This window comes from Cajanus cajan, chromosome 1 (genome assembly GCF_000230855.2).
Source record: "Cajanus cajan strain Asha chromosome 1, NIPB_CcT2T_4, whole genome shotgun sequence".
NCBI classification, from domain to species: Eukaryota; Viridiplantae; Streptophyta; class Magnoliopsida; order Fabales; family Fabaceae; genus Cajanus; species Cajanus cajan.
Window position 1 is genome coordinate 22282159 of NC_138517.1, and position 16347 is coordinate 22298505.

Here is a 16347-nt window from a genome sequence, read left to right on the forward strand (position 1 = left end):
CAGTAAAAAAATGTACCTAGCTACATCCAGGGACGGATCTACATGGAGGGGAGTGGACTCTGGAGGCACTTACGCTACTACCATTTTATATATACATATTTTTTTATAAAAAAAAAATATTTTAAAAAATAAAAATTATATTCTAATAAAATAAACATATATATTTAAATTATTATATATATAAAATATAAATTTAGAAGAGTCTTTCATTTATTTGATATTTGTCAATCTTTCAAAAGAGATTAGTTCTCATATATGATATTCTTTAATAACGAATCAAATTTTATTTAAAAACTTTAATTATATATATATATATATATATATATTAATGCTCACATATATAATATAATATGTTAAAAAATTAATTTTTGATAAAATAAAATTTACAGTATGTATATTTACCTTTTGTACTTTCTATTTATTATATACATTGATTAAAGAAAATTAAAATAGTAAAGATTGTTAGATTATATACGTTGATTAAAAAAAATAAAAATAGAAAATATTGAAAGATTTATGTTCTATTTAGAATTTTTATTATAAAATATGTTTTAAAATGAATTATCATCTAAAAATTTATAATAAATATTAAAAATATATTTATATCATAAATAAATTAAACTAGATTTTTATACAATTTAACATATTTATTTTTATATTTTTATTAGTGTTAAATTATTATAAAGTAGGTCTTTAAAATTGTTGTTCTGGTCAAACATTTAAAAATGTCTATAATAGATAAATAAGTTATATTTATAAAATGTATTTTTTTAAAAAAGTTAGATTTAAACCTATTAAATTATAATATAACTTAATTTGACCTAATTTATTTTTATTCTTAATCATAATTATAGATATAAAAGTTTGTAAAAAATAATTATAATATATTTATATTTTTAAAAATTATATACAAAATTTTAATACTATAAATATATAAATAGTACTGCCCTTACTATTTAAAATTTCTAGATCCAGACTATTTAAACATTTCTCTTTTTATACAAACAAATTTCTAATTAATTTACATTAACAAATTCCAAATCTAACTTCTTGTTCACGATGGAGCCCATTCATTCCTTTTTGTGTTCGACATATCACTGAGGGGTTGACTTGAGGAAACACCTTTTCTCACGCGTTTAGTACATTAATGTTTTGCTCCCAAATCATTTCCTCTGCTTCTGTCTCTCAGCCCCGCTCTCAGTTTTGCTACATTACTCATTCGTTTGTCCATTTTCCCTAAGTTTCCTTCTTGTCTTGGCCGGTATAATACTTCATATCATTAATCAAGGTTTCTTTCTTTTTTTTTTTTTACGCCATATTTAATTTTTTTTATTAACAATAATATTAATTGTAGTTTAATTCATACTGCTCGACTTTGAGTTTTTGATTTTTAGGTAATTTGTTCGAGTACGATGTCTTCTGTTTCCTTTAGCTATGGCTGGAACTATGATGTGTTCCTCAGCTTCAGAGGTTCTGATACTCGCCATGGCTTTACCGGTCATCTCTATAAAGCTCTATGCGATAGAGGAATCCACACTTTCATTGATGATGAGGAGCTTCAAAGAGGCGAAGAGATCACACCATCACTGCTCAAGGCAATTCAAGAGTCTAGGATTGCCATTCCCGTCTTCTCTAAGAACTATGCTTCTTCCACGTTTTGCTTAGACGAACTTGTCAGCATCCTTGCATGCTTTAAGGAAAAGGGTCGCTTGGTTTTACCAGTTTTCTATGATGTTGACCCTTCTCATGTGAGACATCAGATAGGTAACTATGAAGAAGCACTGAATAGCCATAAGGAGAGGTTTAATGACCAAGAGAAACTGCAAAAGTGGAAGATTGCTCTGCGTCAAGTAGCTGATTTGTCTGGTTATCATTTCAAACATGGGTAATGTTTTACCTTTATTTCTTTCTTCTTTTTTATTAGTTTTAGTTTGTCTATCGATTTGATATATTGATGAAATTCATGGATATGTGTTTCGTTTTGTATGACATCACTTAATTGTACAGGGGTGAAAATGAGTATGAATTTATTGGGAAGATTGTTATAGAGGTATCACAAAAAATTAATCGCACTCTTTTGCATGTTGCGGATTATCCGGTTGGATTAGAGTCTCCATTGCTACAAGTAAATTCGCTTTTGAATATTGAATCTGGTGGAGTCCATGTGGTAGGTATCTACGGAATTGGAGGAGTAGGCAAAACAACGATTGCTCGAGCAATTTATAATTTGATTGCTGATCAATTTGAAGGGTTGTGTTTTCTTGATAATGTTAGAGAAACTTCAATTAAACATGGATTGGTGCATCTCCAAGAGGCAATTCTTTCTAAATCAATTGGAGAGGATGGTATTAAGTTAGGAAGTGTAAATGAAGGAATTCCAATAATAAAGCATAGGCTCCACTTAAAGAAGGTTCTTTTGGTTCTTGATGATGTTGACAAACTAGATCAGTTGCAGGCAACGGTTGGAGGGACAGATTGGTTTGGTTCCGGTAGCAGAATCATTATTACTACTCGAGACAGGCATTTACTAAAAAGCCATGGGGTTGAAAAGACATATGAGGTAGATATGTTAAATAAGAAAGACGCTTTTAAATTGCTCAGTTGGAGTGCTTTTAAAACTGACAAAGTTGATTCATGTTACCAGAACATTTTAAACCGTGTAGTAACTTTTACTTCTGGCCTTCCATTGGCTTTGGAAGTAATAGGTTCAAACTTGTTTGGAAAAAGGATAGAAGAATGGGAATCTGCTTTAGATCGGTATGAAAGAATTCCCAATAAAAAGATTCAAGATATACTTAGAGTAAGTTTTGATTCTTTAGAAGAAGATGAGCAGGACATTTTTCTTGATATTGCTTGTTGCTTTAAAGGATATGCTTTGACATATGTAAAAGAAATACTTTCTAATCATCACGGTTTCCGCCCAGAATATGGTATAGGAGTGTTGATTGACAAATCTCTCGTAAAAATTGATGCATGTGGTTGTGTGACATTGCATGACTTGATAGAGGACATGGGTAAAGAAATTGTACGAAAGGAATCGCCTGAAGAGCCTGGAAAACGCAGTAGGTTATGGTGTCCTGAAGATATAGTTGAAGTCTTAGAAGAAAATAAGGTGAGACTATCGTGTAATTGGTTTGGTTTTTCAAATTTTAACCTTTATCTCTTGTGGTTATTATGCGCTAGTCACCTATATTATAGTACAATTATTCCTCTATTTAAAATTGTTTTTGACAATGTTACTTTGCTATTTGTTGCTTTCTTTTCATGATGTGCAATCATTTTTACATATGTATGTTAACTTCCAACCATATGTGTTGTGGTTGACTTGTGCTTTTGACTCTAATAGGGAACTAAAAGAATTCAAATCATAAATCTGGATTACCTCAAATATGAAGTAGAATGGAATGGAATGGGCTTCAAGGAGATGACTAACCTCAAAACACTTATTATTAGAGATGCTATCTTTACCAATGGTCCGAAACATCTTCCAAATAGTTTAAGAGTATTAGAATGGTGGAGATATCCTTCATCGTCTTTGCCATTCGAGTTTCATCCAAAGAAACTTGTCATTTTACGGTTACCATATAGTTGCTTTTGCTCAAGGTCTCTTGATTTGTTCATGTCGAAGAAGGTAAACAGAAAAGTATTCTTCTTTAATTCTATATCAATGAATTCTTTTGAACATTACTCATTTATTCCTCTTTCTTTTTCTTTTAAATGGCAGATGTTTGTGAATACGAGAGTTTTGAATTTTAATGGTTGTCACTATATAACAGAGATACCTGATGTATGTGGAGTTCCAAATTTACAAGAATTATCATTTCGCTATTGTGAGAATTTAATTAAAATTCATGAATCAGTTGGATTTCTGGATAAACTTAAAACCTTGGACGCAGATGGATGCAGCAAGCTTAGGAGTTTTCCACCTATCAAATTGACCTCTCTTCAAGAGTTATGCCTTACATGTTGTCCTAGTCTTGAGAGTTTTCCAAAAATATTAGGAAAGATGGATAGTTTAACTTACCTTTGTATTAGAGGAACTCCCATAAAAGAACTGCCAGTTTCAATTCAAAATCTCACTCAACTTGGATTTCTTGAACTGATGAGTTGTGGAATTGTTCAATTACCAAGTAGCATTTTTGCCATGCAAGAACTTCGTTATTTAACTGTTAGCAAATGTGAGGGATTGCTACTACCCAAAGAGGACGAAGGAGAAGCACAAATGAGCTCAACGGTCATTGAAAACATCATTGATCTTAAAGAATGTTGTTTTTTGACAAATATTCAATTGCTAGGTTGTGGGAATATTCAAGAAATTAGAGGGGTGCCACCTAACATAGAAACATTCTACGTGAAAGATTGCTCATCCTTGAAAGATTTAGATCTCACACTTCTTCCTAAATGGACCCAAGAATTTCACTGTTTAAGGAAGCTTCATTTATATGGATGCAACAATCTTCAAAATATTAAAGGGATCCCAGCGAATATAGAAGTATTGATGGTAAATTTGTGCCCATCCTTGAAAAATCTAGATATTACTCTTCCTCCTGCATGCACCCAAGAATGTCGCCTTTTGAGTACACTTAATTTGGATAATTGTGAGAATCTTCAAGAAATAAAAGGGGTTCTTTCCAACATTAGTTTTTTTTCTGCAAGAGATTGTCAATCTTTAACTTCTGACTGTAGAAGCAAGTTACTGAATAAGGTTTTATTTCCTCTATATTTGACTTTGATAATTATATTTCACATTAACTCATGCTCTAAATATATATGTTGCTAAATGTCTGAAATCTGAATGAATTATGACTAACAGGAATTGCATGAGGCTGGTGGATGCAAAGAGTTTTGTTTGCCAGGAACAAGGATTCCAGAGTGGTTTGAGCATTGTACCAATGGTTCATCAATTTCCTTCTGGTTTCGTAACAAGTTCCCTGCAATATCTGTGTGTGCTGTTATTAAACCCAGAGAATATATGGACATTTGGCCAGTATTTACCTTCAATGGAAAGAAACAATTATCAGGGGAGGTGTTCTATTTGAACCATGTGGCTGACCATCTGGTTATTTTTGATCAAAAACAGAAATCATTTGATATGCGTGGAATTCTTTGGGAAAATGAATGGCATCATGTGGAATGTACTATAGACCCACCCAAAATTTTAGTCGAAAAAATTGGAATCCATGTATTCAAACAAGGAAGCAACATGGAGGACATTGAATTTACCAATCCGCAGTTGCTGATAGAGGAGGATTTTTCAAACCTTTTTACCTATTTAGGATTCTAATCATTTTGCTGTAAATGAAAGAGGAGGATTTTTGTATATCTATCTATATATAGATAGATACATATCGATATCCACTTTAGTGAGATCAACATAAATTATGTTTGTTATTGACAAATCTATTTTGAAAATTTAATCAATAAAAAAAGTTTTTATTTTCCTTATATTTTCGATTTACAGATCTTGATATGAATCTAGATTATTAGAAATATTCGAATTTGTAGAAATATGAAATAAAGAAAAAAAAGAATAGCATTTAGGGATGTTTTAGATTTTGATTCTTCCGTATCAGAGCGCATCAATCATTTCTGGAAGATCATATATTGGTTAATGCGAGTCATGGTGTTGTTCTATATGGGACGGTAAGGTCTCTTTCTTTTGATAGATAATAAAAGTTTATGAATTTAGGACAAATTCAATGGTGTTGGTTGTCAATTATGACTTATGAGTCTTTATTGGCTTGTTTCAAATTTCAATTATTATTTAATATTTTGTATTCCTTCAACTCAACAAATGTCCTGTGCCTCTAATCAGATCTGGGAGAATTTTTGGAAGCTAATGAGGAGAGGAAATCTTCGGCCGAAGTGTTTAAATTTGATGTGGCATGCGTGCCAAAATATACTACCTGTGAGAGCAAGTCGAGTGGAAAGTCAAGATACAATAGACCGAATCTGCCCCATGTGTGGTGAAGCAGAGGAAACAGTAGTCCATGCTCTAATTACTTGTCCTGAGGCTCGTTAGGTATGGTTTGCTTCACCCTTATGTCTACGAATTGACCTGGTAACTGTGACAACTATCTCTCAATGGGTTAATGCCTGGTTTAAGAGAAATGATTATGTAGCAGTCCAATTGGTTTCCACATTACTTTGGTCAATATGGAATAGAAGAAACCAATGGGTCAATAAATGCAGAAGCCTCACAATCTCGCAGGTTCTATCCGAAGCAGCAAATTTGATGATGATACCTGAGCGAACCTGGAATCTAACTGACTTCCCTTTAGTAATTTGGAGACCGCCACCGGTGGATTTTGTTAAGGCAAACTTTAATGTCTCAGTTAAGGAAGGACAAGGAACAAGACTGGGTGCTGTGTTTCGAAATCATGATGGGAGCATTATAGCGGCTGCTACATACTTCATACCTTGCTGTATGAATGTCATGATAGCAGAAGCACGTTGATTTAGGTGGGTATTAGATGTTGCAGAGGAGTTGGGGTTATCATTTCAAAGGGTTATATTTGAATCTGATTGTCAGATGTTGAAAGAGATACTCAGTGATATACCGTGCCACCCATGGAACCACGAATCTTTGGGGGACTGCAGCTACTTGGTAGAAATAACGAATGATTGCATTGAACGCTTTCATCCCCAGGATCACAGTGTGAGTTTTATAAGAAGACAGGGCAATTTATTGGCAAATAAGTTATCAAGTCTAGCTTTTGTGTACCACGATATGCTTTGGGTTAAGGACATTCCTCACCAAGTGATGGAAGAGCATGCACCAAGGGTCCAACCACTAGAGCTATGGCAAGGAGGTTACTTGAAGATTTGACTGCTTCAGAGCTTAGTGAGCCCAATAGACTTCATGGGCCTAGGGTACTCTTCACTTAGGCCTTACATGGATGATCATCTTTTATTGTATTTTGAGTAGTATATGATTCACATATTTTGGTCTTGTATTTTGGACCACATAGATTAGTATTTTGGGCTTTAGGCTTATTGGGCCTAGTTTTGGGCTTCATGGGCCTTTGGGCTTTTGGTACCTAATATTGGGTTCATTTTGATTCTTGTAATTTTTCATTTATCATTGTATTTGCTTGGCCATTGTATTTAGGCCATTAGAATAGAAAAATGGAAGGATTACTTAAATAGGCTAATTAGGCTAAATTAGATTTAATTTGGAAGACATTTAAGTTGCATTTGAGTCACATATTTTGCACCACTTGTGGCTGAACATGTACACCTTCAAATCAACCCTAAATGCTTCTTAAATTAAATTTAGATGCATAGAAGCGCCTAGGATCACGACTAAGCACATGGGAGTTGAAGATTTGAATTCAAATTCAAATTTGAATTCAAATCTAGGCGCCAAATGTGTTGCTTGAGCCTTGGTGCCACTTGCAACCAATCTGAGCCTATAGAAGTCTTCTTCTATCACTCATATATCCACTTTCGAACATATATGAGAATTTCTGAAATTGAGTTCAACCAATTCTCTCCCAAAAGTCACCGAAAGCCATTGGCCTTAGTCTTAGGAAAATCTTCACTCCTAAAGCTTGACCGTGAGCTTTCATTTGCCTCTCTTGCTTGGATGCTTCCATTCCTAGCTTAGGGAATTTCTTATCTTCTTGTTCATCTCTTCCAAGAGTCTTTTCGGAATCAACCTCAAGAAGAAGATCCGTAGCATTTGGTGAAGGCTAAAGAAGCAAGCTCATCCAGTTCTCCAACCTTCCACCACCATTTTTGGTATCATGAGCATGGCTACTTCTTTGAGGTTAAGTAACTCTTTCCACCGATTGAATTCTGTTCTAGTGTACTAAATTTGTCACATCTTGAGTTTCCTTGTGGATCTATATTTTTGAAATCAATTCCTTATAGATCCAAGTGTTGATTGCATTTTTGTTTCAAATCCACAATCAATAGTGTTCTAGGATTCAACTTGTGCCAATTTTCTTTTGATTGAGTCAATTTTTTGTGTTCATATTTGATTCGGCCATCTTGAGTCATATGCATGTGATTTCTTTTAATTTTTGAATCTTAAGTTTGTCAAGTCATGTTTAGTTCTTGAAAATGTCAAAACAATTCAAGGTATGCTTGTAATCTTATGCTGAAATTTTTGAGTCATTTTTTTAGTCTTTGGCCGAGACTAGTTTCACCATATATGCTTTTGTTTGGGTGCTTTTTCTTTGAAAATTTGAGTTTATATTCACTATTAGATCATTGGTAAATTCTTTAGATTTAGGTTTCCATTATGTTTTGATGAGTTTTCAAATTTTAATTTGCTTCCAATAGTGTCATTGAAATTCTTGTTTGAGAAAGTAGAAATTCATTGATCTAGTGACTTGTCTTGGTTCATCTTCACAAAATTTTGGATCATTTGAATTGCTGGAAACAGAGTAAAAACAAAGATATTTGATCTCAATTTGTTATAGCAAAGAAAAACAAGGCAAAACAAAAAGAAAATTGAAGCCAAGCATGAACTGTGCATTGAACTTTGAGTTTTTTTACTTGTAGTTGATTGAAAACTTTTGATTCGGTTGTTTAAAACTTGTTGCATTATTTGTGGATGTAAAAGGCAAAATTACTTCTCTAGATTGATAAAAAAATTGAAAGAATCAAATATTAAAAAAAAAAGTACCAAAAGCCAAGAAGAATAAAAGATAAGCAAAACCACAAATCAACAAGCATTGTTTGGAATCAAGCAACTACTAATACTCTTTGTGTGTCTTCTAAATTTCTTTTGGTTTTCTTAATCCATTCTAGTGCCTTTCTAAGACATTCCTTTTGAGTGCTAGCTTTCTTGAGAGTCTTAATTTTCAGTTTTTATTTCATTGGCTATCTTTGAGTCTTGTTAACATACACTTGATTCTTTATTTGGTATAAGCTTTGCTAATTGTGCTTTTGTTGTTTGTCCAAGTTTTCTTTCAAAATTTGTTGGAAGTGGCCTCAAATCCTTGCAAGAGAATCAAACATTGACTCAACAGGATTAGGAGAGGAGTATTGGTAGGCCTAAGACCAAATTAAAGGACTTAAAAATTTGACCTAATTTGGTGACCTAAACATCTAAATTTCCATCACAAGAGTGAACCTTCCTAATCATTGTGAGGAGCCATTGTTTTGTTGTGTTCTTTTTGTTTAAACGGTGCAGGTTGCAATGATAATCAAGGACTTCAAGAATTGGAACGGATTAGTGGAAGAAAGTGGTGGCTGAAAAATTCATCACTAAATTCGTTGCTAAATTCCTAGCAAAATCCGTCACTAAACCTTGTTTTTGTGCATTTGTATTTTCTTGTTATTTTCTTTAATTCCATCAATTTGTAATAGCTTGGAGGGAGTATTAAGAAGTTGGTCAGGTATACCTAAATCCCTATAGATCACTCACATGTAGATCTAGTGGAAGTGGCTTGAAAATTTCATATGATTTCAAGCTTCCACTTAGGAAACTGACTAGCTTGTTAATCTTTGATCTTTGCTATTGTTTAATTGTCTTTAATTGTTGTATTTTGTTTGATTCGACTAGCTTGTGTAATTTCTTAATTGCTCACGTTTAGATAAAGTCAAGAGAAACTTTTAAAATCATAAAGCATTAAAATTTTTGTGAAAAGTTTTGTGGAATTGAGATTACCATAAGGATGTTTAGTAATTTCTACTTGAAAATGCTTGGTTATTAAGTGGCTCCTTGTAGCTCACCTCCTTTGATAGTGCAATTTGTATACTTAGACCTCCAAGTGCTAGTCTTATTCCTAGAAAAGTCCAAAAACATTTTCTTTTTGCATTGCATACTAAAATCTTCTTGAAACTTAACCATGAGTAATCATTCTCAAAGTGATAGTGATTTGGAATCTCTAAAAAGTTTTTCTCATATTTTTAAAGAGATGAAATCACTAAAACTTTGGAGGAAGCAAGAAGTAAAATAAAGAATTGAAAGAGAAATACAACTTGCTTTACTCGAAGAAGAAATACAAAAGGTTAAGCAAAGAGAAGCAAAACTTTTAGAAAAATTGAAACACAAAAAGAGTCATAAAAGTTCCCATGGTTCCACAAGCCAAGAGGAAGTAGGAAGTTTAAATTTGGATGAATAGTATCAACCAACTCCTAGAAGATTCATAAGAGAACCAAAGGTTAGGGAATCAAGAGTTGTATCTCCCTTCCTTTCTTGGCAAGGAAGATGTAGATGCTTACTTGGATTGAGAAATGAAAGTGGAGAAAATATTCTCTTGTCACCAAGTAAGGGAAGAAAGAAAAGTTCCCTTAGCCACCTTAGCTTTCCAAGGACAAGCTATGTATTGGTGGACAACCTTAGTTAGAGAGAGGCGACTCCATAATGATCCACCCATTGAGTATTGGAATGACTTGAGGAGTGCTATGAGAAGAAGGCACATACCTTCTTATTATAGTAGGGAGCTTATGGATAAGCTCCAAAAACTCCAACAAAAAAATGAGTGTGGAGGAAATATAGACAAAAAATGGAGTTGTACTTAATGAGGGCTAGGATTAGGGAAGAAGAAAGATTGACCATTGCTAGATTTTTGAGTGGTCTAAATTTTGACATAAGAGATAAAGTGGAGTTACTTCCTTATAGGGACCTTGATGATTTGGTCCAACTTTGTATAAGAGTGGAACAACATTTAAGAAAAAAATTCTTTCAAGAAAGATAAAACTCACTCTACTTCTTATGTTAAGAAAGACTACAAGAGGGAGGGTCAATTTTCCAAATATGACTCCTCCAAAAATTTTGTCAAAGGTCAAGAAAAAGAAAAAGAAAAAGAAAAAGAAAAAGCTAAAAATGCTATCATTTCTAGTAGCAAATCTAGTGACATTAAATGCTTTAAATGTCTTGGGAGAGGTCATATAGCTTCTCAATGTCCCAACAAGAAAATCATGATTTTAAGGGGTCAAGACATTTATAGTAGTTATGATGAATCTAGCTCCATTACTACAAGTGATAGTGATTCTAGTGATGAAGACCATCAAATTGAAAATACTTATCCTTATGATGGTCAACTTTTGATGATTAGAAGGCTTTTAGGAAGTCAACCTAGTGAATCACATGTTTCACAAAGAGAGAACATTTTTCACACAAGGTGTAACATTTTGGATAAAGCTTGTTCTCTAATTGTGGATAGTGGTTTGTGTTGCAATTGTTGTAGCACTAGGTTGGTTGAGAAGCTAAATCTAACATCAATTCCCCATCCAAAACCTTATCAACTTCATTGGTTAAATGAAGACAGGGACATTATTGTGGATAAACAAGTGAAAGTTAAGTTTTCCATAGGAAACTATGAAGATCAAGTGGTTTGTGACATAGTTCCTATGGAAGCTTACCATATTTTATTAGGGAGACCATGACAATTTGACAAAAGAACTATGCATAATAGTCTCACTAATGAAATAACTTTCACTCATAAAGAAAAGAAGTTTGTACTTCATCCTTTATCTCCTTCAAAGGTCATAGAAGATCATGTACAAATGAAATTAAAAAGAGAAGAGGAGAAAAAGTTACAAAAAAAAGGAAAAAAAAAAGAAAAGAAAAGCATAAGTCTAACAAGAAGAAGAAAAAAGAAAACTTTTCTCCTTTAGAAGGACTTCAACAAGAAGAAATTCTTAAGCAAACACTTCTTGTTGAAAAACCTTCTTATGTTCTTCTTTGTAGAAGTGTGCTTAAGTTTCATAATTTAAACCTTGAACCTAGTTCTTTAACACTTGGTATCACACAATTATTAAAAGAATTTGATGATGTATTCCCTCGTGAGGGTCCAAAGGGCCTTCCACCTTTTAGGGGTATAGAACATCAAATTGATTTTGTGCTTGGGGCAAGCCTACCAAATAGGCCCGCTTATAGGACATATCCACAAGAGACCAAGGAAATAAAGAACCAAGTTCAAGAATTATTGGACAAGGGTTGGGTACAAAAGAGTTTGAGTCCTTGTGTTGTGCTTGTGTTGTTAGTCCCTAAGAAAGATGGAAAATGGAGAATGTGTTGTGATTGTAGGGCTATTAACAACATAACAATCAAGTACAGGCACCCAATCCCTAGACTTGATGATATGCTTGATGAATTGCATGGTGCTAATATATTTTCCAAAATAGATCTTAAAAGTGGATATCACCAAATAAGAATCAAAGAGGGTGATGAATGGAAAACTACTTTTAAGACTAAGTTTGGATTGTATGAGTGGCTTGTTATGCCTTTTGGCTTAACCAATGCACCAAGTACATTTATGAGGCTTATGAATCATGTTTTGAGAGTGTATAGGGAAGTTTGTAGTTGTTTATTTTGATGATATATTAATCTATAGTAGGTCTCAAGATGATCATTTAGGACATCTTAGAGATTTTTTATTGATTCTTAGGTAAAACCACTTGTTTGCTAATGTTGAAAAATGTACTTTTTGTGTGGATCATGTGGTTTTCCTAGGATTCATTGCTAGTAAAGAAGGGGTTCGTGTTGACCCCGAGAAAATCAAAGCCATTCAAGAATGGCCTACACCAAGAAATGTTAGTGAAGTTAGGAGTTTTCATGGGCTTGCAAGTTTTTATAGAAGATTTGTGCCTAACTTCTCTACCATTGCTTCACCCTTGAATGAACTTGTAAAAAAAGATGTACCTTTTAATTGGGGTAATAAACATGATCAAGCATTTCAACTCTTGAAAGACCAACTCACAAATGCACTCATACTAGCTTTACCCAATTTTGAAAAGACTTTTAAGCTAGAATGTGATATATGCGTCTGTAATTGGTATAGGGGATGTGTTATTGCAAGGAGGATACCCCATTGCATATTTTTGTGAAAAACTAAAAGCTGCTTCCCTCAATTACCCTACATATGATAAAAAGTTGTATGCATTGGTTAGGGCCTTACAAACTTGAGAACACTATTTAGTGTCCAAGGAATTTGTGATACATAGTGACCATGAGTCACTAAAGTATTTAAGATGCCAAGGTAAGTTAAACAAAAAACATGCCAAATGGTTAGAATTTTTTGAACAATTCCCATATATTATTAAATTTAAGAAAGGAAAAGCTAATGTTGTAGCTGATGCCTTATCACGAAGACATACTTTGCTTATGTCTTTGGGAACTCAAATCCTTGGATTCAACAATATTAGGGAAATGTATGAGAAAGATCTAGATTTTGGTAGTATTTATGCAAATTGTCAACAAAAAGCTGTCAATGGTTTTTACATGGCTGAGGGGTACTTGTATAAAAAAGGGAAACTATGCATACCTAAAGGATCCATGCGGAAATTATTGATAAAAGAAAGTCATGAAGGTGGGCTTATGGGGCATTTTGGGGTTGATAAAACTCTCAATTTTCTTAAAGAAAAGTTCTTTTGGCCCCATATGCAAAAGGATGTCCAAAGGCATTGCCTTAGATGTTTGGCTTGTTTACAAGCCAAGTCTAAAGTCATGCCTTATGGCACATATACACATTTGCTTGTTGCTTCATCTCTTTAGGTAGATATTAGCATGAATTTTGTGCTAGGTTTACCTAGAACCCAAAGGGGAATGGATTCTATTTCTGTGGTAGTGGACCACTTTAGCAAAATGGCCCATTTTATTCCATGCCACAAAGTAGATGATGCAAGCAACATTGCCAAACTCTTCTTTAGGGATGTGGTTAAACTTCATGGACTTCCTAAGTCCATAGTGTCTGATAGGGATACTAAGTTCAAAAGTCATTTTTGGCGTGTCTTATGGTCAAGACTAGGAACTAAACTCCTCTTTTCAACTACTTGCCATCCTCAAAATGATGGTCAAACTGAGGTAGTCAATAGATCTCTATCCACTATGCATAGGGTTTTCTTGAAGGGTAATCACAAATCTTGGGATGAGTATTTACCACACATTGAGTTTGCCTACAACAGGGTAGTCCATAAAACTACCAATATTTCTCCTTTTGAGGCTGTATATGGATTTAATGCTTTGACTCCTATGGACTTGATCCCTCTTCCTAATGTTAATCATTTTATACATAAGGAAGGGGCTTCAAGGGTTGATTTTGTCAAGAAATTACATGAAAGGATTAAATCTCATAAACAACAACAAAATGAGAGATATGTCAAAAGCTAATAATAAAGGAAAAAGAAACAGGATCTTCGAGGAAGGTGATTGGCTTTGGCTTCATCTTAGAAAAGAACGTTTTCCTCAACAAAGAAAGTCAAAACTTAGTCTTCGAGGAGATGGACCCTTTCAAGTCCTACAGCGTATCAATGATAACACTTATAAGCTTGATTTACCCTCTGATTATGGTGTTAGCCCTACTTTTAATGTTAGTGATTTGAAACCTTTTGTAGAAGCTAGTGATGATGAGGATGACTCATTAGATTCGAGGACGAATCCTTCTCAAGAGGGAGGGGATGATGGAAAAACATGGACCAAGGGTCTAACCACTAGAGCTATGGCAATGAGGTTACTTGAAGATTTGACTGCTTTAGAGCTTAGTGGGCCCAATGGACTTGATGGGCCTAGGGTACTCTTCACTTGGGCCTTACATGGATGATCATCTTTTATTGTATTTTGAGTAGCATATGATTCACATATTTTGGTCTTGTATTTTGAACCACATAGATTAATATTTTGGGCTTTAGGCTTATTGGGCCTAGTTTTGGGCTTTTGGTACCCAATATTGGGCTCATTTTGATTCTTGTAATTTTTTCTTTCCATTGCATTTGCTTGGCCATTGTATTTAGGCCATTAGAATAGGAAAATGGAAGGATTACTTAAATAGGCTAATTAGGCTAAGTTAGATTTAATTTGGAAGGCATTTAAGTTGCATTTGAGTCACATGTTTTGCACCACTTGTGACTGAACATGTACACCTTCATATCAACCCTAAATGTTTCCTAAATTAAATTTAGATGCATAGAAGCATCTAGGATCATGGCTAAGCACATGGGAGTTGAAGATTTGAATTCAAATTCAAATTTGAATTCAAATCTAGGCACCAAATGTGTTGCTTGAGTCTTGGCGCCACTTGCATCCAATCCGAGCCTATATAAGTCTTCTTCCATCACTCATGTATCCACTTTTGAACATATATAAGAATTTTTAAAATTGAGTTCAGCCAATTCTCTCCCAAAAGTCACCGAAAGCCATTGGCCTTAGTCTTAGGAAAATTTTCACTCCTAAAGCTTGACCGTGAGCTTTCATTTGCCTCTCTTGCTTGGATGCTTCCATTCCTAGCTTAGGGAATTTCTTACTTCTTGTTCATCTCTTCCAAGAGTCTTTTCGGAATCAACCTCAAGAAGATCTCTAGCATTTGGGGAAGGCTAAAGAAGCAAGCTCATCCACTTCTCCAACCTTCCACCATCACCAAGTATATCTTATAGCTTCCAACGATGTGCTTACTTTTGCCTCGGGGTGTATGGTAATAAAATTGTCAAGTATCATTCCTCTGAAAAAAAAAAAAAACATGAAATTTTGTTATTGAACAATTTAATGTACAGATATTACTTCATGTCGTCTATTGTATTTTCTGAAACTTTGTAGATGTGCATAACAATGGTTAAGACATCTTTTTATGCCAAAGGAATGAAAATGCAAGCATATTTTGATAGATTAGCATTAGTTAAAATGGGAAAAGCAAACTGGTTGACTTTCGTTGTGGTAAACTAGGATTCAACAATCAAAGTACATTAAAAGCATATACAATTTTATAGAAAACAATTTCAAAGAGCAGCATGTACATGTGGTAGTTAGTCCATATTGCGATGTGATTTTCATTTACAGGAATGATTTAGCAATTCCTGTTTTTTGTTAAATTAGAATATAATTAATCATTTATATATGCTTTCAAAGTTTCAAGCATGTTCTGAGGTTTATGGTCTCGTTTACTTTTGCTTCCATTTTCTGTTCACTTAAAAAACATTACAAATAAAATAAAATACTTGTTGGTTAAGAAACTTCGAGGAAGGTGAAGAAGTCAGCCACGCTGGTTATTATTACAATATAAAAACTTATTTATTCTAAGATGGGGGTGGCACATGCAAAAGAGACTCCGATGCTAAAGTTAGGGTTTGTATGAGTATGAGTCTCGTATAAATAATGCACGTACTTTGGCGTGAATTAGGATTGTGTTGGGCCTTGGACCCGAGATCAGTTATGATCTGATTAGATAGCGGATCTCGCCTAGACCGAGATCGCTCAGGGCATGTCCGAAGTCGTCCTGCGCTGTGATACCGAGCTCGAGCTCGGCATGGCGGTACGGATAATACAAGAGATAAGAAACATTAAGGAACTTCAAGGAAGTCGAAGAATCGATTTATTTACAAGAAGAAACTTGGTGGAAGGCGAAGAAATCAACTACTACGCGTGTTAGTATTTACAAAGTAAAATCTTTTATTCAC

The 16347-nt window shown here is 34.0% G+C and overlaps 1 protein-coding gene across 4 annotated transcripts; it reads left to right on the forward strand.

Annotated features, from left to right (window-relative positions):
- Positions 1-1086: 1086 nt before the first annotated feature.
- LOC109805855 (disease resistance protein Roq1) lies at positions 1087-5445 on the forward strand. Of its 4 annotated transcripts, none has more exons than XM_020368108.3 (6): positions 1088-1288; positions 1395-1885; positions 2008-3112; positions 3347-3631; positions 3725-4501; positions 4814-5445. In XM_020368108.3, exons 2-6 carry the CDS (start codon positions 1413-1415, stop codon positions 5282-5284), a joined length of 3111 nt encoding a protein of 1036 aa, XP_020223697.1. In that variant the 5' UTR covers positions 1088-1288; positions 1395-1412; the 3' UTR covers positions 5285-5445. The 4 variants fall into 4 exon arrangements, with proteins under 4 accessions (XP_020223698.1, XP_020223697.1, XP_020223695.1 ...); XM_020368106.3 differs by having other exon boundaries at positions 1089-1288; positions 3725-4705; XM_020368107.3 differs by having other exon boundaries at positions 1089-1261; positions 3725-4705.
- Positions 5446-16347: the final 10902 nt, after the last annotated feature.